Here is a 26,744-nt window from a genome sequence, read left to right as displayed (position 1 = left end):
ACAGTCACATTCTCTGCTTTGAGACCTTATTTTAATCCTTTCTATATAAACTGAGCTAAAATATTTAGAGACTTGGTCAAGTATTTGCAGTTTAAAGACTGTGGAATCAGAAGTTATTAGATGGCAGAGATTCAAAATGCTGATGACTCTTAAGATTTTTCAGCATGTATGTCTGAATATGCCTACAGATTTATACATTTAATTTACAGATAGGAAAAGTAACTTATGCTTATATCAGATGTTTTTAAAGCTCATTATGAAAGCTGAGACATTGTTCCACATCTAAGATTTGCTTTAAAACTTATCTAGTGACAAATATATTCTAGAAACTAATAACTTAGATTCTGGAAAAAATAAAGCTTTTATGTTCAAACACGTGTTCTTAGCACTTATGGTTACAAAGAAAACCTTCTAATTAAGAGCTGATGCAAGACTGTGTCACACAAAATGTCATGCGGAAGAATGGATTTGATAATGACAGAACTTTTATAAACATTGAACCCACCAGATCTCTTCAGTTAATTGCATCTCATTTACATTTTTACATGACATTCAAGGTATAACATTATAAAATACTTAAAAACAAACAAACAAACAAACAAAACACACACACAAAAGAAATAATGACATTTCATGAAGTTATTTTATATCTTGGTAGCAATTAAATGCTACAAAAATGTATAAGAAGATCTTGCAATACTGGGCCCCAGTAGGGACCACCAGGGCAGACTTTTGAATCTGTGCAGACTCCTACTAATTGCAAATCAAATGTGCACTCATGCTAGGCAGACAGACGAAACAGTAGCTGGAAGAAAGGCAGGATGGATCTGCATTTCTCTTGAGAATTAGCTCTGAAACGTGCCTAAGGCCAAGACTGTAAGTAGCCAGAATTCCTAAGGAGAGCTATGCAGCCAGTGTGCTTCTCTGACAACCCTGAACTAGTTCCAAAACTTTCCAGAATTGCAGAAGCCCTAGTAGTAATGACCCCTACTTGCCAAGACTCACAGCTTTCTTTTACAAGCACCACAGCTCATCCATGTGTTTTATCCACAATGGACATTGAAAATCATCTGGCGGAGTCAAGTAAATATGAACATTTCTCTCAAAAATAAATATCACCAGGCTCCCACCTCAATTATATGGCTCATTTTTGTGATACATTTGCTAAAATCTGTCTTTTCGTGTCAAGCTGGCAGAGGGATCCTGCCTTGCCTCACCATGAGCATGTTTGCATGGAGAAGTGCAGCTGTGTCTGAGCACGTCTGCTGGCTCAGCACATCTCGCACTGATCCAGTTGCATTAATCCAGCCACATCCAGCCTGGAACGTCCTGCTGGGAGAGGTCCCATTTGCTTCTGCACCATATTGCATTACCATAGCCAAAGGGCTTCTGTATTAGATCTGGCCCATGGCCACTAGCTCTGCTTGTCAGAGGGATTCATGCCCTCTGTTTGGAGTCAGACCTACCCCACCATGGCACTAGATGTGCCAGAGACTTCTAATTCCCCAACCCTTCCCCTTTCCTTTCAGGCAGGCCCCTGGTAGCTACTGGCACTAGTTCAGTGTGTTGCCTCAGCATGGCCTCTGCTGGTAACAACATCACACTCGCCACCAACCTGCGATGGAGCCTGCCTAGGGGGTAAGGCAAGTCCTGTGTTTCCAATATTGTATGTTTTTCTGAGGTTTGTATTTCAACCTTTCACTCCTTAGGATGTGAGAGAAAAATCTAATTTAAATTTGATTTTAGAAAAAAAAAAAATATTGGAAAAGAAGGGACTTTACCCCATGGGAATGCAGCCACACATTTTCTACCCGCAAGTTTTCCACCATTATCTCCACCAGTTCACCTCCACCTCCTACAACAGTGGTCCTAGTGTAGATGTGGATGCTAGCACCTTCTTGCCTGAGTTCAGGCATCCCTTTCAGAGCATGGCAGGCAATAAAAGAGATGGACAGGCTCAAACATCCTGTCTGCATTAAGCTTAGGTAGAGCAGTGCCGGGGCAGTCATGGTAGGAAACCATGGTGAGGTGGAAGCCTGCCAGACCTACGAAGGCTGCAGGCTAGAGGCTGAGCCCAGTCTCCCATCAAAAGCACCTGTGGCTGACAGGGGGGTGGTATGTCACCAGCAGAATGTATGTGGAGCATTTTGCAAGAAGGCCATGGTCACCAAGAGGTGATGGCACTTTATCAGCCTGGAAAAGGAAAAGCAAAAAGTAAGTAATGAAAACCACTCCCTGAGTACTCAGGGTGTGGCATTAAGGTGCAGAGAAGTTTTACATACCCAAGCATGCTCTCCTGACCTCATATTCAGATTAGAAATACAGCTGAACTCAACAGGACTGCTCAAGTGAAGTGAATTTCTATAAACGAAGAGGTGGCAGAATAGGGAAATTTCTCTTCTGGTTGCACCAGGATGCAGACGTGCTGAACTTTGGTGCTTGGCTGGAAGCAGCCCTCTCAGCTCGTTCCTACCAGCCATCCTTACAGTGAGGTGGTTTCACAGCATGGCTGTTTTTTTCAGTGCAGGGAAAACATGTAGCACTCATTGGAAATGCATCACCCTGCTGTCAGTATAAATTGCAGACTTTTCAAAGGTATTGAAAGATGAGCATTAGTGAATTGAAACAGGACACCTGATGAGTTTGCCATCCCCAGCTATCTTTTGTTCTGCTTTATCAGGGATTGCCGCCCCCTTCCCTCTCCATCAGAACTGGTTTAGTTTGAGCATCAGTTCCTGAACTGATGCAGTTTACAGCCCTGTGTAATAAGGTATGCAGAGACCATGGTCCGATGACCTTTACTGTCAGATTGTAAACTGTGAGAGGCCAGCAACTGAGTCACACATGGTTTAGCTGTTGCTGTCACGTGGCAAAAAGATGATGGAGGTAACCAAGCCTCTCTAGGATGGTAGCCTGCCAATGCTTCTGAGTCAGACACCTAATCAAAACATAATAGTGTTCCTATTCACCTGGATTTTAGGACTGTTGTCATTCAGGATCACAGCTGTATCATCAATAGTTACATCAAATCCATTTTTTTGGGGTAAAAACAAGGAATTTAGGGGAAAGCTCTGTTTAATGTTCCCAACTTCCTGCCACCCCAGATCCATATCCAAAATATCTACTTTGAATTAAGTTAGAATAAATGCATGACTCTTCAGAGATTTACCTAAAGAGGAAAAGGTTCTGAGTGCTTCATTTAATTGTACAAACCTCCACAGTTTATAGGCTTAGGAGACCTGTGGTATTTCCTTTCTGCATTTGCTCAATCACAGAATGATCGACTACATATTTCACTGTGGCTCAAGACATGAGCTAGGACATTCCTTAAATCTCTTGGGACTGATTTTTACAATCACCCATATAGTTCTGTATTTTCCCCAAAAAGCTAATTCAGGAGGAAAAAAAAAAGAGAAAATTTGGTTCAGATTACATATTTGGAATTGGCAGTGTCTCCTCAGTTCTTCCTGCCACTGACTGAACAAAAACGCTGTTCTTCTCTTCCCTTCCTTTTCCATCATACCCAGGAGCCAGTTATTTAGATGCTTCCTCAGGAAGGAAACATACAGTAGCACTTTGGCATCTTAAACAGCTCAAAATATATCACTCAAAAGTAATCATTAGCAAAACACTATTTAGCTAGTGGCAACATGCAAATATTGTAAAGTTTAAATTAATAGCAAGAAGAATGGGAAATGAAATCATTTATTATTCTTGAGAGCCAATTCTATATACTTTTTATGCCTTGAAACTACTTTCTAATCTTATTATTTAAAAAATAATGACCCAGTCTTATTATTTGCCTTTTTTTGCCAACCTATCAAGCCTTAAGTATGTTGCTTTCAAAATGGTTTGAGCAAAAACTCATTAGAATTATATGCTCCATCTGTTTTTCTCATTGGAAGCTTTATAAAATGCTCCTTCAAATAAATCAAAGATAACTGTGTGAAATACTCAAGTAATGTGCTTGTTTTGTTCTGTTTTGTTTTTTGTTTACTCTTTGCAGTTAAAAAGTGCCAAGGAATTAGCAGAAATCAATGGGCATGATGAATCTCAGGCAAATGTAGGTACAGGTATCTATGTATAGCTTTAGAGATATATATATGCATGCATATGGTCTCAAATATACTATTTATGTTTTAAAGCTGATAGAATGGCTGAATGATTTGCACATCAGGTTTGAAGTGCTTGCTTCTTTTTTTCCTGAAGGAACAGGTTCAAATCCCAGAAAACTTCATTTCGAGGCAGATAAATTGGGTTCCATGCAATTTACTTTGTAGGATTTATTTGGCTGAGACTTTAACAACCAATGTCCCACTTGCTGTATGTGGGTGTTAAAGATACCATGGAAACGACTGCAAGAGAAATGTTTTGCTGTAGTGTCCTGTCCAGGATTACTCAAGTTACAAAGTTGTACCGTTTGTGTCTGTGGCTGCCACCTGCAGCTGAGCAAGTCTGGCCATATTTCAGTTCTGAGTGAAGTCATTCACGTACACGTGTATAATTTGGAAACAGTTAATTTGCACAAGAGGACTAAATTAATTCATTGAGTTGTTATTTTGCCCAAAATCACTAAAGGACTTGTTAAGGTCACGTTTTTTAAAACCTGCTGCCAAAAAAAAATATGTTTCTGTTATCCCCTTAATGATTGCAGTAATTTGGATAAGGGGAGAGATTAAAAAGGAAAACTTCCCTGTTATGTTCGTCTTCCAAACTGTGCAGCTTTGTGCTTTGTCATAAACATATGAAAATTAAAACTGATTATATACAATATCTTCTTCCTAGCCAGGAGAAATAGCAACAGTCTGAACACTAATATATTTTAACATCTATTTTGGTCACTGTGTTCTCTAATGGCACAGCCAGGAAAGCAGTTTCATTTTAAATGTGAATGGCAGACTCAAATTTTGTGGGCTGCTTTGTGATAAGGAAATGTTGTTTTGTCCTTTTTAATCCATTCCTGAATCTCATTCATTGTGGTCTGTTTCCGCAGTGAAGTCGATAGAGCCTCATAGCTCTCAGCATTTGGACAGGAGACATTCAATATTGTCTGATAGCTCCAACAAATCTGCAATTGCAGTCTGTCTGCAGAGCGTCTCATTGCCCCTTTGAAAGATTATGTTTGCAAACCAAAATAAAGACATTAATCCACTGATGATCTTGCAATGCTCACATTAGCTACCTAAAAACTTGTCTTTGTACAGCAGCTGGTTACAGGGTTCCTAAAGGAATTTAGAAATGTAAGACTTGGAAACTTTCTAAAGGAATTTGCTTCCTCTCCAAAAATGTAGATGAAACAGTGTTTTGCAGGACTGAAATGTTTTGAAGGAAAATTACCTAAATGCTTCAATTTTTATCATTCTGGTTCATATGTAACTGGATAAAACAGAAGAGCCTGAAAGTTTTATTTTCATGTAATATAAAGGTTGGAATAGCGTTAAAATTAAACATTTCAGTTGTGTAAAGAGAGTGTTTCAGTACATCATTCCCAGATATCTAAACCAAAATATTTCAGAATTTTTGTTTAATGGTAAATTTTTCAAAATGTAATATTTTGTTCCAGTTTGTAATTGTCAGAATTGTTCAAATACTTGAATTTTCTATAGGACAGAAACTCTGTTTTCTGTCCCTCTTTTTCCATGACCTCTTCCTGTGATGATCTCATAGTAATATAAGACTTCTAAGAAAATAAGTCAATACATAAACTAATGGTGAAGAGAGAGACTAGACAGCTACAATTATTGAGTCATAGTTACAGCCATGTATTCAATAATTATGCTACCATGAAATCAGAGAAAGCACAGCAGCACAAATGGAAATAGAGAAATAGAGGGAAAGAACTGACATTAAAGCATTTGCTACAGTAATGAACTTTGTAAAATGGGAGCTGAGGTACCTTTTAAACAATTGTCATTTCTATCAAACATATAGCGCTCAGGTGTTATGCCTTGCAGGTTGTCTCTCCACATCTATTCTCAGCAGACTTCATGGTTCTTGCCCTTGGCCAGTGTGCAAATCTGGGATGATCAAAGAGAAAAAGGCTTGGTTGTTAGTGAACTGTGATGCATATAATGGGATTAGAACATATTTGTTACAGTTGATGGGTTGAATTCAGCAAATGAAATACCTTTACATGCAGAGCAATAGTGGGGGGTGTTGGTAAGGAAAAATGGCAACGTATGTCTATACACTGAGCACACAATCTAATCTTCATACTATTGCATATTTAGGTTACTTAGTCTATAGAAAATCAGGCTCCTAGAAAGGACAGTAGAAATTTTAGTCACACTGCATAGACATCAAGAAAGCCCATTTTGTAATATTAAAAATATTATTTTCTGCAGTCCTCAGGCATTCTGCTGATGACACTGGTCAGCATCACATTTTACATTAGGAAATATTGTTTCCTAAAATAAAACCTGGAAATACTTTTCTTAGGAAAAAACAGATACAGATGAAAAGTTATACTTAGACTTATCCTGCTATGTTTTCTACATTTCCATTATGTGAGACCGTCCTGAAAGGGAAACAGGGATCTTGACACCTTCGCAAAAAGAAAAATATCTCTCCTGAAATGCACTCAACCTATAAATGGAACAATCTTCAGTTTTTTCTCTTATTTTTGCAGGGGAATGGAGCACAGTTAATTAAGGGGCTGGAGCAATTGCAATGTTACCCTCCTTGCCACAGCAGTTCACACACAAATCTGGGCTGGCGGAAAATGAACTTTTAGTGTATTGCCAGTACATCTGTTATTTTCAAAAAGCAAAACCATCTTACAAGGCTCTGTAAACAGTCATAAGGGTGTTTCATGAGTGATTTGCCAGGTACATGCAGTAATATTTGTTATGGCTGTTGACATTTCCCAGCCATACTCTGTGTCAGGAAAGGCCAAATGTCAGGCTCAAGCAGTACATAGAGCACAAGATCCTCGCCTGGTATTAACAGAGACTTCAACACCCAGGACTGCCAGAGGTGCTGTCACTGAGCATTCATTTCCTTCAGCCCTGCAGTTAGGAAACATCGCTTCTTGCTTCTAATCTGCTCCCCTTTTAATTTCCCCTTCATTGCTGCATATAATGATATTTAGTTCACATCTCTGTCTTAATTGAAAAGAAAATAATGGCCAATGGACAATTATAATTTCAGATATAATCCTCTTCCAGGATGTTCCCAGACTCTTGGGACCTGATTAGTCCCAACATGAAAAAAAAAAAAAACCCTTGCTTGGAAGATGTGCTCGAGTAGAGAATATTGTGCAACCTGAAAATGATGATCACATGTTTTGTGGTTAACTCTATAAAGGCAATTTGTTCTTCCACTGTTTCTGTAAGTTCAGTGCCTTTCTGTGGAGTTTCTTGTGTATAGGTTAATTCTGTGTTTTAATCAAAGACCTCCTTTTGCTCACTACTGAGTTCAGTATACATGCATGCATGCAAATGCAGCTATAGAGCCCTGGTGAATATACCCCTCTTTTGGGCTTGGAAAGGTTAACTTCCATGGTATTCCTCTATTGTTAATGGAGAAAGGGAGATTTTTTTACACAAGCCTCATTTTAGAAGTACTCAGTGATCTTCCAGGAGTTTGATACTCTCCCTTGACAGCTGCCTTCTTTAGATAGCTCCTGTGAATAACTCTTACCCTTTGTAAACTGGTAGTTAGGAATATCAGTCCTCCAAGTTCAGACCAAAGTGAGAGATGGGTCATGGTTGCAGAAGCATTTTGAATGCCCAGATTGCAATTGCATGGCAAAGTCCTGACTCTGCTGAAGTAAATAGTTAAATTCACATCAGGTTAAAAAGCCAGGATTTCACCAAAAGACTTTCAGGGTTACTTCATTATCAGCAAGGCATAATAAAATGAATATATTTGAGAGAGTGAAACTGATCACAAGTTTTTTTACCAGCTTTTTTATTCTGTTTGTGTTTCATTGTTTGAAGAAAGTAATGACTTTAGCCTCAGTCATCTGTCTGCCTCCAGTTTGGATCTCCCGCAGCTGGGACACAATCTTCTGTGGGTTTTTTTTTCCAGACATGAAATCAATAATATTAAGTAGGTATACATTTTTCCATTTGAACGCTTGAAGCTGTTATCAGAACATTTCTCAAGTTCAGCCAAGCATCTTACATTTGATGTTGATTCTTCCTTTAATTCTTACCCTCTATATCTGCTTTTCAAGCGGTTATCAGGTGATCCCTGACGTTGAGGAGGAGTATACCCAAGGTGAAATATTTGAATCACTTTACTAAATTGCTTACTTTATGCTACACTGAAAGTGTTCTTATTCCTAACTATACTCCAGTCTTCTCTTTTCACATGGTATGATTAACCATACAGACTGCCCAGGGAAGTGGTTGAGTCACCATCCCTGGAGGTGTTTAAAAGACATGTAGATGAGGTTCTTAGGGGCATGGTTTAGTGTGATGAAAAGTTTGGTGAGATGAAAAGGGCCCTTGAATCCTTGAATGCAGGGAGAGGAGAACGAGGAGAGGAGAGGAGAGGAGAGGAGAGGAGAGGAGAGGAGAGGAGAGGAGAGGAGAGGAGAGGAGAGGAGAGGAGAGGAGAGGAGAGGAGAGGAGAGGACTGTAATGCCTGCTCAGATTGTCAAAGTGGTTTGGACTATGGGACAAAAGTTGGTCGCCTTTATTGGTGAAGGTCCCAAGTGATTGCTGATGCTTTTGGTCACTTCCCCGTGGGTGCAACAGCCATTTTCTGGGTAACACACTCTTAAAAGGCTTGCTCTTCCCAGAACACCACAGCCAACTGATAAAAAAATGTACTCTACATAGGTAATATAAAAACAATTTGGGCCTAAAGTTATAGACCAGAGAACCCCAGCTCAGGGCTTGCACATGTCAGGAAATGGTATGTTTCTTTTCTTTCTGAGCTTCCTGGGTGCCTCGGGTTTATAAGCTGTGAACCTCAGCCTCAGCAAGCTGAGGCGAGTAAGGAAGTAGCTGCCTTGGCTTTGCTGATGTCCTGTGATCTTGCAGCAGTCCTTTCTGGAGCATATGGGAGCTAGGGAGCTCTGCAAAAAGGGAGATGATGAGCACTGGGTCCATTTTAGGGTAGGGAGATGGTGCTGGCAGCCTCTCCATGTCTGAGAGTTCAAGGGTTACGCCCCTTGTAGGGGATGCCAGAAGTTGGGGTTTGCTTCTCTCTTCCACCTGAGAAGGTTCAAAGCTACATTTCCTGAGAAAAGTGTGGGCTACGTGCACTCTCCAAGCCCTCTGTCTTAACTGCTCCACTCAGCAAGATTGTATTTGGTTGACTAATTCATTTAACAAATGCGGTTAATTGTCTAAAGAGAACGAGCAAGGGTAACGTTGCAGTGCACGGATCAGGAAAACCCCTTGAGGAGAGAGAAATGCGGGTTTGTTTTTACACATCATGGGTTTATTATGTTGTAAGGAGAAGGTGGAAGGACCCTGTACCCTGACTAGAGCAAGGTGTAAAGCCCCCAGAGATTACAGAAACCCATTTACTGTCTGTACTCAGGTCCTGGTAGTGGCAAGACCAGGGGCTGAGGAGTGGCTGTGCCCCTTTCTACTCCCTGACTTTTCCATTCCAGGCATTTATTTGTAGCCCTTCCATCACTCATTTGTTCTTATTTCCTTCAATTTAAGGCATGTGGAGTATGATAAATTCAAGCAGCTATGACCGTTTGCAGATCAGCAGCTTTCCTAGTTACCACGGCAGGCATGAGGAATGACCGCCTCATAAATTCATTACTGCAAGGCCTGAAAATAACAGGAGTTTAACTGAATGTTTAGGACCATGTTATCAAAGAGCCTGCTCAGCCTTCAGAATTTCTTACACACTGGTAGATCGAGTCCCCTCGAGTTCCTCTCTTCACCACCCCAGCCTTCATTCGGCATGTTAGAGGACAGCAATAGCGTTTCATTAGCACGGTGGAAATCTCTACTGGCAGAACCACAGTATCTGTGGTTTCAGCCATGATCTAACCCTACAGGGAGCAAACAGCTACAGCAGACCAAGGTATATTCTGACACAGTGTGTGCCACCTGAAGCAGATCTGGGTTGTAGCCATAACCCTCTTGCTAATGTGCAGCAAGGAATCACACCGCTTCCCTTGTCCCTAATTAAAAGTGTCAGAGTGGCATCGTAACAGCTTTTGATTGGACTGAATCCCCATCATCTGAGAAGAGTGAACTCTAAGACACAATGATAAAACCTATTCAGCCACCCACTCAGCAAATCACAGAAGTTTTTTGACTTTAAATTTCATATGAGCTCCACAGGGAGACAGTTCTTCAATGCCCAAAGCTACCTGACATTTTAATAATAATCTGATCATTCTGTGCAGCCTTTCATCCTGAAGCATTTTCCCTGAGTATTTATACTGCACACGTATACGGGAGTCATCCCATCATTTCTAGTGAGGAATAACATTCAGCCTTATACATATGAAACTGTGTGCTTAAACCACACAGTGTAAGAGGCAGATTGGCTTGTCAGAGCACTCAACCTCCCCCGCAACCACCTGAAGGATGATGGGCCATGTCTGCTTCAGCCATAAGACTTGCTCCTGCAGTCCTGGAGGTTGTATACCACATTCACACTCCCACCAACCTGCTAAAGTCCTTCAAGGAATGGACAGCAAAAAGTGACAGAAGTGAGTAAGGAACTTCAATATCTCCAGGAGATACTCCTCTTGGAAGGAGAGTTCATCATCCTAATCAAGATCTAATCCAAAGAAATGAGAGCTCCAAAATGTTTGTTTCAAGTGCTTTTCATGTGAGATTCCTGTGAATATGGGAGTAGACCTGGGTTTTCAGATACCTAAAATTAATCTTTTTCAAATACAAATCCTTGCTGAAAACCAGTCATTCTCATAAAACATGTAAGGTTGTTTGGTTTTTTTTCCCTCCAATTACTTCCTTTTATTTCAACAAAAAACATTTTCAAAAGAATTCTACACATCCCAGAAAAGAAATCAATTGCCTTTTTTTTCTCTCTAACTTTTTTTGGAAGTGCATCATTCTCAAGGAGATTGTTAGAGCAATGTTTGTGTTAAAGACCATTTGAAAGGGCTTTCAAGTTTCTCAGTCTCAAGTAAACATGAAGTATTCCCTCCTACAATGACTTCAGCAGAGCTGGTGGGCAGGCAATGTTTTCATTCAGCCAACCATTGGTTTGCTGCAATTCCCTATCACAAAGTGTGCAAAATGACAATTACCTTTTCCTTTGCAAAACAACCTCATTCACATCACATAAAACATCTGTGTTAAGTCATCAGGAACCTACACATAAACCCAGCTTTAGAAAATGAAGCAACCTGATCATGCTTTTTAAAATAAGCATGAAGTAACTTTCATATTAGTCATCCGTATTTTGCACATGTACATTCCCATAAAATAGATGTGCTCAAATACAATGAGAACAATATAAAGAGATAGCTTAAATGAGAAAAGCATTTTCAGATTATTGCTAGCTGCCTTAACTCAGCAGGTGAAAGTTATAATAGTAAAAGCTTTGTAATGAAAAAGTTAAAAGCATCTCTCTGGCAAATGGATCAGAAAAATAGGATGTCAAGAGCACCATAATACAATTAATCTTCACTCCTGAAAACACTTCTATCATGTAGGATAGATCAGACAAACTAATATCAGATGCATAGAGGTGTGTTTGAAGTGCTTCGTTTGCAAGGTCTTATATTCACTGTTCTAATTTTTCTTCGTAGTTATTATCATAATTTTAATGCCAGATAATTTTTTGACCCAGTTGTCAACTGTTTATTTGTTAATACCAGAGCACTCTTAAATTTACAGTTATGGTAAATTCTATATTAGTGTACTTTAAAAGTAAATTTCTGTACTAGTGTACTATAAAAGTAATTACAATGTGCTGTGGCTGACAAAACCGGTACTGGTTTCTTGCATAGCACAAAGTAAGTTATCAAGTTTAGGCTTGATCTGAATGAAAAAGTAAAACCTGGTATGTATCATTTCTAATGACAGACCAGTCAAAGGCAAAAACTGTTACAACATTCACCAGCAGTGTAGCATATGGCAAATATGTACTTCTGCATCACTAGATAGATAGTAGGTGAAGAATTCTCTAAGACTCTGGAAAAAAACACTGAAAACCAACAAGTTTTTTACTGTGTTGGTGACCTGGTGCTAACTGTAAAAGTGTCATAGGCTGCATGTGAGAGCTCTGGTTTTGGGCAGATGTTTGGATGCCTCATGCTTTACCTTATTCTTTTTATACTTGATGCAACACTGTAATTTGTTACAGTAAATTGAGTTATTCCAGTGCATATAGAAAAGGCTAAAAAACCTCTCTACATACAGTGTGTCTGCAAGACCACCTAACTTGATCTCAGTCACTTTACTGAAATAACTCCTGGGCTGTGAGCAACCAGGACTCTGTAAAATATAGTATTTCTAGGAAGTAGTTAATTTGCTAGCACAAGATCAGTTCATCTGCAGCAACAAAAGAATTATATTAATCAAAGATTATGAGCAATTTTCTAGTCATTAGAGTATTTTCAGACGAGTAGTCAGCAGAGTCAGAAACAGTCACTGTAAGAGGACGTGCAGAAAGAAAAGCTGTGTAACACACACCATGTTCCTAGAGAATTTTGAGTTACTTTCAGAGTTCAGATGCTCAACCAAATTTCCATGTGTCACATCATAGCACAGAGCCGTAGCAGCCTGTCAAGGGGAACAAGCTCCATTAAAGGAAGAATTAGAGCCATTTGGCCCAAACCAAGCATTGCTACTGTCAAGAGGTGCTGAATCCTGCTGCCCAACAGAGGCAAGGTGGTTGTAGCTCCATGCGACCAACCTGCAGTGAGCCTGAGCATGTATTCCCCACAGGAACATGCACAAACGCGTGTATACAACACATGCATCACATGATGTATATACATATGGGCAGCCACACAGATCAGCACAAACTTAGCATTCATAAGCATGACAAGTACTGATGGCCTAATCTTGCTCCCCTTTCTGGCTGATCAGGATAAAGGTCTGTTAGTGGGAAATATATATATACAGACTTAGACATATATACAATATGGATCCCTCCAGTAACTGGCCATTGACTCTCAGTCTATCCCATAGCTGGCCCCTGCCTCTTGCATACACACACAAACAGGTCTTTTAGTCATACCCCAGACCCCAGGCTGTCCCCAGTTGCTGGACTGGACCCCCTGATCCCTGCAGTAGGTCATGCACAGTCTCTCTGGTCTCTCCTGGATCCATTCCAGACCTATGGCCACTTTAGTATGTGGCTTCCAAGCTTATGATCCTACCCAGTGGCTAATCTAGCTTGATGCTCAGCAGTGATCACAGAGCAGCACAAACACACACTCTGGTCTCTCTAATTGCAGCATCCCAGACACACATCCCTCTGATCCATGCTCCCACTCCAGCTGCTGTGCTCAGACCCCTCATATACCCCCATGGACACAAAATATAGAGCCACTCACCCATGAAAATAGTTAGAAATTGAGTTCGATGAATGCAATGCACTGATCAGGGCATGGCCAGACAAGTGTATTGACCAACAACCTATTTACATGCAAACAGTCTTTTATCCCTTTCCCAAACCACTGCGATCCCTTCCTTTTCCTGCCTTTTATTTCCTCGCTAAGGACCCTCAGCTGAGTCTTTTACAATCCCAAGATGCTCTTTCCCTACGTCCCGTAAGAAGTCACATACCCCTACAAGCCATGTCCCCCTCAGTCTATAAGATGATCCAGAGAGCATTTCCGTTGATTGATCTTGAGAGATGTCCTGCTTGGCCACTGACTCCTGGGGCTGATGCTCTCTTGTGACAGCCCTGGGAGAAGCTGGGTCAGGGGGCTCGTTTCTCTGATTGGGTTATCAGGCTTTCCCCATCTGTGATAGTGTCTCTGTCCTTTATATGCTCATGGATATAAGACTTTAATCACAAGTAACCACAAGCAACAAGTGATGGTGGCTGGAAAATCCCTTCTGCAGGGGAGGGAGGCACCCATCTGTTGGTGACACATTCCACATGTTGTTTGATGAGGGCGCAGAACTGGGATGCTGCAGAGAAACTGCTGAGGCTTATCCAGTCATTGGAGTATTACCCGTTGTTGTGCATCCATGTGCTCTGACCCCACAGCTGATCCTGCTTTGAGCAGGAGGTTCGAATAAGGACATCCCAAGGTCACCTGCATGATTTTATGATTCTGTGATCATCTGAGTCACAATCAGTGTCTGTGAGTGTACTCACACATTGCCACATTTGCAAAGAAATTTGGTTAAAGTTAAATTTAAATAAGCTCTTTCATTGTAGTTTAGCTCAACTTGGATTGAATAATTTTGTATTCACCATGATTAAGAACACAGAAAGAACAGTAGCCCATTCTCAACTGACAACCATGTTAAGCTGTCAGAAGTTGGCCTGTACCTCGACCTTGTATGTCCCTGTAAATTCAAGATGCTTGACTTGATGTGCATTGAAACTATTGCAAGACTTCCATTCGCTTGATTGGAAATTGAATTAGGCTTCATTCAGGTTTGAAACAGCAAGGTTTAATTTTCCTGTGTGGGACTGAAGTACTTTTAAAGAAAGACCAGCAATGCAAATACGTCCATAGTAGATTTCAGGAGATCCCCAGGTAAACGAAAATAAATGAAAAATGTGCAGACTTCATGTCACAGGCCAGTTTCTACCCATGTTTGCAGTGGAATCATCAAACCTGCCTGGACATCAATAAGCAGTTTGGGCAAACACATCTGAAATCTAAGACAAGTTCTGTGGACTCAGGGCAGGTACATGTATGCTTTTCAGAGCTGAAGAACTGAAGACTTGGTATCACATGGTCACAGTTCTTTACTCTATCAAAATCATAAAATTACCTTTTCTTTTAAAGCTCACAGCATCTCTCTGGCTTGCTGCTAGTAACCTGCAAGATCTTTGCTTATGTTTCAGATATGTAGTTTTGTCTCCTCCTACTCATTTTCTCTCATAAATCCCCCGGGCGATGAGAAAGTGTGGTGCATCCCTTACATCTAACATCATTCAGCAGTTGCTCTCTCATATGCTTACTGTGTCCAACATCTACTCTGTCCTTCTGCTACTGTTTTAATGCCTCAAACAACTGGCTTTGTACATATAATACAAACACCAACATATCCTGCTAATTTTTCCAGAGTCTGGTAGGATTTTTTTTTTACTGTGTCTTTGAGAAGTTGTAATATTACTTTTATCCCTCATCACACAATTCCACAGAATCTCATATACTACAACAAAGAGAATGTGGTCTTTGAAGCCTATATGCCCACAGTCATCATTCCCCCTAGACTGAAAGGTAATTATCAAATATTTGGATTATCCAGATAGTGGAGGGAGTTTTTCACCTCTTTGGATATTTGTAATTTGCATCCTGATCACATGCCAGATGTCTTCAATGTCATTAAATCGCATATTCTGCCTTTCAAGCACATCACCTGAACAACAGGTGATGTGGAACTGCACTTGGCAGGAGTAGTTTCCAGGTATGGCAGCTACTGTTCAAGCCTTGCTCAGCTCTTGGTCAGCATTTATGGGGAATGACAAGTCCTCATCCCACGCCCTTGTTTTTAGGCATGCTGGCTGGTGTATGTTTTCAGAATCACAGAACTTTTTAGGCTAAAGAGAACCACTTTTGCTAAAGAGAGAAAACCCAGGCAAGACCAGACAATTTATATTCTGTCTGCATTTTTTGCACTGGTGCAAGGCTGGCCTGTAGAGAACAACTGATGTTTAGACTAAGAACTTTTTATTTAACATCATACTTTTGTATCAGGGGAAAAATGAAACCAATGAAAGATTGAGAGATCCAATATGTGGAGCTTTCTGATCTGCCAGTCCCCTGGAGTGCAGAGCTTGGCTTTTGTTCTTACAGTACCTGCAACAATCCTGTGTAGAAAGACACCACATCTCTTCCACTCTTCAGGACTTCTGTGTTGCTTTCTAGCAAATACAACTTTCTCAGGAGTCACACTCTTTTGTACTGTTTCTACAGTGTAGGACCCATCTGCTCAGTGGTGGGTCATGGTGGACAGTGAGACCAGGGAACTTTTGCAGCAATCCATTTGTCTGTGTCTCTGCATTTGCTTCCAAAAGAAGCCAGGGTACATGAGAAGATGACATAAACCCAACTTCTGTTCCACCTTATGGCCAGGACATGGCTAAGGTATACATCCCTGTGTGAGAACTGCCATGTACAACTCTCCGCAGCCCTCAGCTCTGTGTCAGTGGTGGTGTCAGAGGTCCACCTGTGGAAGTGACATCCATGTGAGAAAATTGTTATTATGCCATCATCTGTTTCATCTAGCAAGTTCTCCGGAAATTCTTCCAGACAGTCACTCTCTCTCTCCACTTCTTCCTTGCTGGTTCAAAAGCAGGGAGCCCCAAATTAAAATGGTGGTCCCAAGGTGTGTCTGCAGAATCTTAAGGTTCGTCAAGCCCGTGGGCAAAATTCCTGTTTTTTCATCATCTGCTGAAGGATGAAAGCGTTGTTCGCAGGCAAAAGATCCAAGCTGGCAATGGTGAGAGCATCATACTGAATGGTTGCATTCCTGCTGAGCAGCTCTGGAGTTGTCATCATCAAATCAGGCCTCCATGTTCTGCAATACCTGACGTAATTTGTGAATAATGAATAGGGCCAGGCTCCTAATGATCTCCAGGTGTGATTTAACCTGTTTTAAGCCTTCCACATGCTGTATTTAGTTCTTGCAAGGTCATTTTGCTTCTAATAAGTTCTGGTTTTGCACATGCTCTGCTGTGTTCTTGTCCTTTAATGCAGTAACTGACAGATGGTAGAAAAATACTCATTTTATAATGAAACCTGCTGAAGGAGACTGCTTAGGGCCTCAGAAAATATGATTTGTGAAATAAAGGATGGTCTCCAGGAAAGAAAGGAAATACTGTAATGTAGTACATGCATTAATTAATTTTCCTCAGGCATCTGGTAATCAGTAGTTTTTCTTATGTCGGAGAGGTGACCTAACTGTTTCTTTCCAGTTAGTTATTGCCTCTTTCACCTTTATACTCTAACAGGTCTTGTTTCTGTGGGTTGGCATAAGTAGTGCCTCTAAAAATGCGTGAATTAACCATTTGAAGACTTGTTGTAGAGGCTTCATAGGTACCTGATTTGTGTCTGCAGTGCGTAGTCAGATACTGAAGGTTTTCACTTAGCCTATAATTAGCCTGGTTTCTGGGTGAATTTCACACTCATTTTTCAGCAAAATTATGCCCATTTCTCTTAAATTAACCCTAGTTCCTAGCAGCATTACTACTGAGTCCTTTATGTGACTGTGCACACCCTGGATTTTCTCATGTCCTGTGCAAGCTTATTTTGGCAGCTAAATACATCAGAGTTGTCTAATTTATCATCCTCTGTGAGGCAGGTAGTTCTGGATGGCAGAAACCTCCCCTTTTCAAACCTCCAAGGACCTGCAACCTTCTTCTAAAGCCTGTTGTTTGCTGAGTAGCAACCTTTGCCACTCTTAGTTTCCTCAGGCTCTCCCATAAACAACGTTTTTCTCTTTTATCCTCTGTACCAACACACAGTTAAGGAAGACTTGATGTGACTTCCTTTAGCATCCATTTATCCTGTCCTATAAATCATACAAAATGTTCCTCACAGGCTCAAATCTAGGCATTAAATGAGAATCCATCTGTTCCTTACTCCCAATGGGAATATAGTTTCTTTCTCTGCATCGCTGCTGACAAAACTTCTAATCCCATCTGAAACTGCTAGTGTGTTGTGTTTGGGGCCTGCTACATCAAATCCACATCTCTCTGCTCTCTCCTTCCCCTCTCAGGAATTGTTATTTTTAGACTGCTTTTCTATCTGTGATGGAATCAAAAGTTACATTTTAACCTATACAAGCTCTGGTGGCATATGCTGCTCTGCTCTTCTGCTGCAGTATCATGAAATCTGTCATCCAGATCTATTCTTCTGATCTGTCACCCCCTTGTCGTTACTGCCCTTACGGAGAAATTAATGCAAACACTTCCCTTATTTCTGTTTCTTGCCTGGGTTTTCTTTCACTGTTCTTGGATGTCATGGCCAGCAGAAGATGAATATTTGCATTAGCCTTTGGCTCTGTCAGGAGGGGAATCAACAGTACTGGACAACTTAGAGCATACTCCTGCTGCTATAATGTGCTCTGTGCATTACAACACTACAGGAGTGTTAGTGTCAAGGTGATGTAGCTGCCAGAGTGCTCAGGCACCCCGGTATTTTAAGAGGAGATCACTTCAACTCTTGAACTGCAGACTCCCTCCTACCTATAGGTGTCTAAATCTGTGCTATAAGTTTCCCTTTGCAGCCAATGAGGAAAATAAAAGAGGCACCTCTAAGGTCAATTTTATTTCAACCTAAAGAAAACAACTAAAATACATGACAAAAAGGTTGTTTCATTTCTACTGACTAAAAATGCAGTGTAGGCTGACTAGGTTACATGTAGGCAATTTCACATATATCTCTGGCCAGGAGACTGGCCGCTACAACTGCAGCACACCACAGGTGTGCGTCTTCCTTCACTGTGGGCTAATGTCTGTCAGAGCCCTTTGTTGCTGGAGGCTAAGGATACACATATGTGCCTATGTCACTCAAATGCATATACGGTTTCTCAGCTGACACATTGTGACTTGTTCTTCTTCACAATGCAAGGAAACATTTGAAGCCACAATGCATCTGAGCCTTCAGGTGCTGCGTATCATGCAGCTGGTCCTGTAAATACATCGCTGGGGCTTTTTGTGTTGGTAGACATTTTTTTCTTAATTGAGAATGGGGAAGTATCTGCTTCTTTTTACCAGTCTCACCGATTGTGAAACCTTTACTCATCTGTAAAGAGGCACATTTCACATATTTTGGAGCTTTTGCCTTTTTTTGTCATGGATTATTCGCACCTTCAGAAGTGCCCTAGAGTGACCCAGTCCCAGGGTTTCTCTTTTATTGCCAAAAATGCTTATCAAGAATTTTGGAGCAAGACACCACTCCAAGTGCACATTCTAGATGGGCTACATCATTACATCAAACAGTGCAAATTTAATTGCATTTAAGTCTGGCCAGACCCACACAGCTGCCAGCTGCTTACCTTGACTGCTCCAACCAGAACAAGAGCACCATTCCTGCATAATCCCACCTCATGCCACCATATCTCCAGCCCCATCCTCTCTGCCTCTGAAGTTTTGCATGGAAGGGCTGAACATTTCACAGAGCAGATGCAGCAGCGTGAGTCACTGCCTCACCAAGAAACGAGTTGCTGCATATCAGTTGCTCCATGGAAACAGCCCATGTATATGCTTGAATATTGTGCAATGCACTTTGAGGCCACTTACGTTCCTCCAAAGCAGAGATAATTTGTTTACTTCACATATACCCAGGAGAGGAGCAATCTGTGTCGCTCAACTGCCTGGGTACTTCTGATGGAATATCTAACATGATATCTTGGCTGGGATTTGGATGTTTCAGGCCACCTGGTTGCAGAAAAAGGAGCTCAAAGAAGGAGCCTTGATGTTTCTGCCCTTCAGCCTGGCTCTCTTTCAGTCCTCAAAACAAGGCAGCCGTATGCAAACGTCTGTTAGGAATGGTCCTTGAAAAGTGCTGTCCCCAAAACATGCCTGGGAATTGTTTGGGACAGGGACCAACACCATGCCAGGCACTGGTTGGAGGGCATAATGGGGTAGATAATAGTCTTCTAGTAGCTACATTGCTAGTGACTTGTGAATTTACTCTCATAGCTGTAGCTGAATGTTTCCATCCATGTTCTCTAGAGGTGTTCGTTGTTTACAGCTGTTAGAGTTGGAAAATGTGAGTTTTCTGACCATCCCCACACTTCATGGAATATCTTTCAAGCTGTTATAATGAAGAAGCATTAGCAACAAAGTTATTACTTACTCCACAAGCAAAATTTCTCTTCTTGGCAGCTTTTGGCATAGAGGTACTTCAAAAAGTGTCTTAATATTCTGCGAACAAATCAATTATTTATAATTGTCTAGTCCTTAGATGTGAATTAAAGTAATGATCTTTTTTTATAGAGTTGAAAGGAAGCAGACAGGTTTAATTGAAGTAAATGAAATCTACATGACCACCTGTTTTGTTTTTTAAACTTTATAGGAAATCAATGTATTGACAGTAGCATTGGTCAACCAAGACAGAGAAAAAAATTCAGAGAAACGAAGCCCTGGTCTAAAATCAGAGAAAGAAGCACTATTAATAGGTAAGATAACCCCAAAGAAGATTTTTTTGAGAATACAATGCCTTTTAACAAGCTTTTGTTTTGCATATGTGTTTACATGCATCTTTTTACTAATTAAAATGTTTTCTTCTGTATTCGTAATAGCTTTTAGTAAGACAAATCCGAAAATACAAGTGAACTTTTATTTTCTGAAAAATACTGCAGAGTTTAATGAAAGGATTTCAGGTATGAAGGAAATTGCAGGATCTTCATTTGGACTTGCAGCATGAATTTGTGAAGACTTTATTCACATTAAGATTTAGCAGGCTAGAATTGCATAACTTGTTAGCTGATTATTAGACAAAATGGTGAAGAAAAAGGGGATGGAAATAATATTAGCAAACTACCAAGCAAAAAAAAATATGCATATTGGATGTATTAAGCAAGCCAGATTTATGCTTTTGACATTAGGTGAGGGAATTAGCAATATGAATATTTATAAAGAATACCACAAGGACTGTCATCTCCTTTACCTAGAATAAAATCTTTAAAGTAAACTCTTTAAGAGTGCCTGAGAGCTAAAGCTTATAGGCAGTGGGCCAGCTAACTGGTACCCCACATTTAGCCACATGGGAACGCTGGCTGTACCCATACTGCCCTTGGAGGGAAGATGCCCCATTTATATCCACACGTTTGACATTTGGTTTCAGTGGGGCAGCTTTTCAAGGAGCCTGGAGGCCCACGGTCTAAAGTGCTCCCTACGGCATTGTTGCCATTCACCAGAATGCTGACCTGAAAGACCAGGTTTAATTTCTTCAGTTTGGTCTTTTCACAAAATCAGTGACATCTTGGTGGGTGGTAGTTCCAAAACTACCTTAATTTGTTTAAATGCAACCCATTTGCATCTGCTAAGTACCAGGAAAGTTGCTGGTTTATTGCTGGGGTAGGGATTCAGATGGTCAAGATCAAAAAGGTCGCTTAAAAGTGAAGAATGAATTTAAATCTTTGAAGGGCTTAGTACACAAGCTTCTGTGACTGGTGAGATGCAGAACAGTGGGATGTACAGAAATATATAAATTGATTTAATTTTGCTTATTATAATAAAATTTGGAACCTTGCATAGGAAAGTATTTGATTTGTTCAAAGATAACTTCTGTGAGAAAGGTAAAAAATATGGGATTTTAAGAACAGAATAAGTAACTGTTTGTTTCTAGGTCACTCATTATTTGACTGTAACAAGTAGTGGCAGTGTCCCAAAGCATGTCCCATCCACTAGCTGCCCAATGGCACGCTCAGTTAAATGGTGTAATCTCAGTCCTGATATTAATGGTTATAACACCCCCACAACTGGCTCATGGTTACAGTTCAAAAGCAACAGATTGTTCAAGATGGATTTCATGTTACCTCTTTCTCTGAGGCATGTTCAGTCATGGTAAGGGTAAAATGGGCCCTGTCTCCATCCATTTACTACATTTGTCTATATTTCACAAAAGTCAATGATGTTGTCAGAAGAAAAAAGCATTAAAAAAAAAAAAATTACTAAAAAGGTATCATGGAACCCCAGTCCATCACTACAAAATATTTTCAAATGACTTTCTTCACATTGTGTGAAAGAGCTAGCTTTGAACATCCTGAATTGAAAAGCCTTGAGAACACACATAACGAATACAATGCCACGGACAAAATGTGATATGAATACAAACTGAATTTCCAATCAACCCATTCAAGCGTGATGGTCTTGGATTTTGCTTTGAGAGCTCTTGTGTGTGTGCTTATGGTAACACACAGCACAAGGGCAGCAACTGCTGCTAGGACTCACCATAGCATAAAATTAAACACATGCCTCTCCCTTTGCAGGATTACAAGTTTGTAATTGCTATTGGAAAATTGAGGGAGGAGGGAAAAAGGTATTCTTTGCAAAGCCAGTCTAAAATGAGTTAAATTTTACTTATCATTTTCAAGCATGGCTAGTATATGGGGAAAAATGAAATCCAAGATTATCCTAATTCATTCAGCATCAAGAAAGCAGTATGGCCTGCAGTACACAAGATACAGTGACCCATTTTTGTCATTTGTAAGCATTTTTAATCCTGGTGTTTATGCTTTAAGTATAAGGAACTTCCCCTAGGGTGGTTTAGCTAAGAAACCCATCCAAATACAGTTGAAAATATTTGCTCTGATTCTTACAGTTCAACTCTCCCCAAATAGTAAATAACACACATGTCATTTTGTATTTTCACTGTTTGTTTAGATGAGGAGAAATTTGATAGTACTTTTAATAGCAATTTTGATGCCCTAAATCTTGTGTCTGTGGTCATCGTTATTATGTTGACAGTTGATTTCCACTGCAGAAAATATCTCTAGACTTAGATTCTGACTCCATCTAAACCACTTTTATTCCCATACCTTTTACAATGATCCTGTAAATAACAATGAAGACAGACAGAACTGTCTCTCTTTTAAGAGAAAGTTAATATGTCATAAAGGATTTATGTTTTCTTCATCAGCAGTTAGGGGTAATATGGATTAAACACTTTTCATAACCAGCATCAGTGTAATTACTAGAAAGATTTGAGGAAGTGAGGTTTCTGATACAATTATATGAAAGGTTTTCACAACAGAGCATCCAGTGAAGGGGAAAAAAGCAATAATTTTACCATTACAATATCCACAATTTCATATTGGTAAATCAAGCATAAAATTGGTAGTTGAAATGCTTCCAGAAAGTCTTTGTTTAGAAGTTCCTTTATTCATCAGTATATTATCTTGGTCACTTACTTGCTAACCGCTGTCATTCCTGAAGACAAGCTATTGTGTTTACCATGTTATTATGACTGTATTAAAAATGTGCCATTTTGTTATGTTTATTGGGTTGTGTAAGAAAAATAAGAATCATAATTCATACTGAAAAACCTGCAGGAACAGACTATTCAGATTTATTTTGCTTATTTTAATGATAGATTGTCTGAGGTAATTTCAACACTATGTGTTCCTTTGTTTTTAATACAGGTATCATATCCACATTTCTTCACGTCCACCCTTTTGGAGCCAATATAGAATATCTTTGGTCTTATATGCAGCAGTTGGACTCTAGGGTAAAAAAATTTAATCAAAATCTGTTTTCTCTATAGAAATATTGTATTATTCTTTACTGCAGGTTAAACTCTTTGTGTGTTTCCATTAGAAACATAATGGGATATGGGGCTTGGGGGTTTGCAGTCTTTATTCATTCACAAATTACAGTGCATTTGCTTGGGTCAAGGTCTTTGCCTCACTCTATTTAGCTATTCTTTGTGGCAAAGAAGACCAGAGCTTTAAATGGCAAAGACTAGCAGATGACTTTCTGATACATGATCCTGAAATGCATCTGAGAACAAAGAAACCAGAACAACAGGCAGGTGTAGCCATGGCTATTAAAATGTGCAGAGTTTTAGGAGACAGCTTTTTATTTTAAAAGTTTGTAGTTATGGGTAACACTGAACATGAACTTTCATGAACACATGAATAGACCATGAAGCACACCCTTTGTCTTCACATGGAAGCAGAGATGGCCTGGTAAAGGAACTGCCTGATGCTATTGCTAAATTCAGAGAAGGTGTGATCAACACAAAAGTGACAGAAGCACACAACAGTGTGCAAAGTGTTTTTTAATGCATCAGTGCACACAGTTCATATAGTCAATACATACCTGTAGGATAAGATTCTTCGACTTACTTTAAATATTGACTGTAGGATAAGATGAAATCAAGCCCCAAAAATGCCTATTTCTCTCTACTGAATATTAAGCAAATCAAGGGTAAGAAGCTCAGCTCTGAAATAGCCACCTTCAATCAGGTGACTGCACTCTGAGTGCTAAACAACAGCTCCACAGGATGCTACACTGCAGTTAGACACACCTCTGATCCACATCTGCCAATGCTTTCACTGAACATGGGGATGATGGTGCTTGGCCACATCATCTTTTAAAATGGAGTCAGGATTCAGCTATGTCGTGCACCTAGACTAAGAATGTGAGCAGCACTGCTTGTGCGGTGTGCTTTGTTCCTGGTAATGTTTTGTTCCCAAACATTTCCTCCAGCCATGTCACCTGCAGCCAAAATCTCCTTCCAGCTGCTGTGTTGGGCTGCTTTGATGGGCTGTTTCATGTCTCTGGGGTTCTTCCTCTGTTTCTATAAAAAAATGCATAGCTAAAAGCACAGGAGATCCCAAGCTAGAAGCCCACTGGAAATAAGACAGGTTGCATGGAGATAAGGAAGGATGATGTTCTTAGGCACTATCTTCAGGCCATGACAGCTCAGATTTGCAAGAGCTTTACAGTCCACTTTTACCCACTATGACGAAGGAGTAAGGGATGAGGACAGTAGGAAGAGATGAGAGACTGATGAATTTCAATTAAAAAAAAATCTAATTTTGTCAAGACCTGATACATCCAGACCTTCACACTTGCAAACATTCCTCTTCTCTGCTCCCTGCTTCTGCCACATGTACACCTTCCTTCCTCTTGTCCTCAGTTCCTACAGCACCCAGTCTGCCCAAACTCCTCAGTCATCTTTCAAGTCCTTCCTTAACACACAGCATTTGGCTAAGTTTCACCTGCCTTTCCCCCTCACTGGCCACTCCAGATCTGTATCTCTTCAGCGACAACAGCACATATTTAAAATACCATCTCCCTGGGCTCCAGCCCTGCTGCTCATTGCTTTTGCCCACTGAGCTCTTCAAATTTCTCCCCCTTCACTGCTGCAGTCCCTCCCTGTGTGTGTCTGTGGGCTCTGTCCTTGAATTTCTATGCACATGAGTAACCTGTTGGCTTCTGCAAGGCTGCCAGGATCAAACCCTGAACTGGCAAACACAGCCTTCATGGAAGGAGCATTTTCTCCGTCTCACTGAGGCGCCAACACACCAGCCCCTGCAGCTACCACTTGACCTACCTGCTGTGTAATAAACACAAGATGCAAAATTTGACCTCGTTGGTTTATTTTGGAAGTAACTGCTTGTAGCAACAAATTACTTTTTAATAGCACAATCCAGAGATGCAATCTCAGATATTAATTTCAATTACTTGCTGTGGTTAGCCTGTCATTCTTCATCTGAACAAGAATGATAAGGTCAACATACCCATGCAGGCTGAGAGCTCAGTATAGAGCTCACACACATTACCCAAAGGTAACCAGCTATCTGTTACTGTCATGAGAGTATGTAAAAGATGGACTTGATTACTTTGGGGCTTTAGACTGCCTCCAGCACTGATTTTCAGAGCCACCTTTAACAAATCATTAAATGTCTCTGCTGCACCAAACTCTTCAGGAAAATAAGAGGTGGTAGATATTTTCTCACCTCCCTTGGTGGAATGAGGTGTAATTAGTATATTTTATGTTTATACACTGCTTTAAAAAATAAAACTTCACCATGGAAGTTTCCTACTAATACGAATAAGCAGAAATATCCTAATTTCCAGAGAAGCCTATCAGACCATGGAGGTACACAAACCACGGAGATACCTGGGGATAACAGGCAGCACCCGTAGAGTTTTACTGTTCCTTTCACGACTATACCTTTAGAAGAAGTAGCTGCAGGATAGAATGGTTCATTTGACATGACTTTTGATTCCTTTCCTTCCCTACTGATTATACCAGAAAGGTTGCCTTTGTGAGTGTTTTCTGAAATGACATCACCTTTCCCATTAAGAAGGTGGACAGTTATTGTTTTCAAGACCATAAAAATATCCTGAGCAATGCTGAGTCAGGAACTTCACTGTTCAGTCATCTGGGGCTACTGAACTGGGCCAAACTGGGAGAAGATATCTCCAAGGATAGTCAACTCTAAGCAACAAAAGTGAGCTAATTAAAAATAAAATCCCTGTGTTCGTTTGTTTTGCAAGACAAAAACTGATGGAGCTGTGAGGAGAAGAATTTGAGAACTCAGGGGATGAAAAGAAAGAATAAGGTCCAATTGGCTTCTTTCTCCTCACAAGTAAACATGCAATCATAGTTTGTAGATGGACTTTATATAACACTGTAGCAGCAGCCCCAACATAGCAGTTGACACTCTTTTACACTTACAAAAGCAGAATCATTCCTGCAAGGAACCTGCACTTGTTTTGGAGTCTGGAAATCCGCGTGAGTCTATGGTTAAAATAAATAATTGCTTGTTTTAATCTGCCCTGGATTTCCACCTCCTCCCTCATTTCTGTTCTCCATGTTTCCTCTTTCCAATCTCCAGGGCAGCTTCCTCACTTTAATTTTATATTTCTTTCCTTCTCAGATCTCTGCAAGTGAGATAGAAATGCTTTTGATGAGACTGCCACGCATGTTTAAACAAGAATTTACTGGTGTAGGAGCAACACTGGAAAAGAGGTGGAAGTTTTGTGCCTTTGAAGGAATTAAAACTATCTGACTATGACTAGTGATGAAGTTATGCAGAAGAAAAATTCCTAGAGCATGGCAGGGTAATAAAATATTAAAGTAAGAAATTTGGGTTTGGGCACATAGTAGTATGTTTTCAAAGTTATCCAAGCCTAATTTTAGTTATATTTGTGACGTTCTCTTGTGAGTGGAAATGTAGTTGTGC

The 26,744-nt window shown here is 40.3% G+C and overlaps 1 protein-coding gene across 1 annotated transcript in view; it reads left to right on the top strand.

Moving 5' to 3' along the window:
• Positions 1–26,570, top strand: part of ENOX1 (ecto-NOX disulfide-thiol exchanger 1) — a gene marked incomplete at its 3' end in the record, with an annotated part of 139,593 nt that extends 113,023 nt beyond the window's left edge. Inside the window, exons 10-13 of the mRNA XM_080363364.1 lie at positions 4,007–4,063; positions 20,117–20,219; positions 23,187–23,272; positions 26,439–26,570. Coding sequence (XP_080219490.1) covers positions 4,007–4,063; positions 20,117–20,219; positions 23,187–23,272; positions 26,439–26,570 — 378 coding nt within the window. The remainder of the gene's footprint in view (positions 1–4,006; positions 4,064–20,116; positions 20,220–23,186; positions 23,273–26,438) is intronic.
• Between the last annotated feature and the right edge of the window lie 174 nt (positions 26,571–26,744).

This window comes from Nesoenas mayeri (genome assembly GCF_963082525.1).
Source record: "Nesoenas mayeri genome assembly, chromosome: 1".
NCBI classification, from domain to species: Eukaryota; Metazoa; Chordata; class Aves; order Columbiformes; family Columbidae; genus Nesoenas; species Nesoenas mayeri.
Note: the sequence above shows the minus strand (reverse complement) of the source record. Positions and strands in the feature narration are given on the sequence as shown.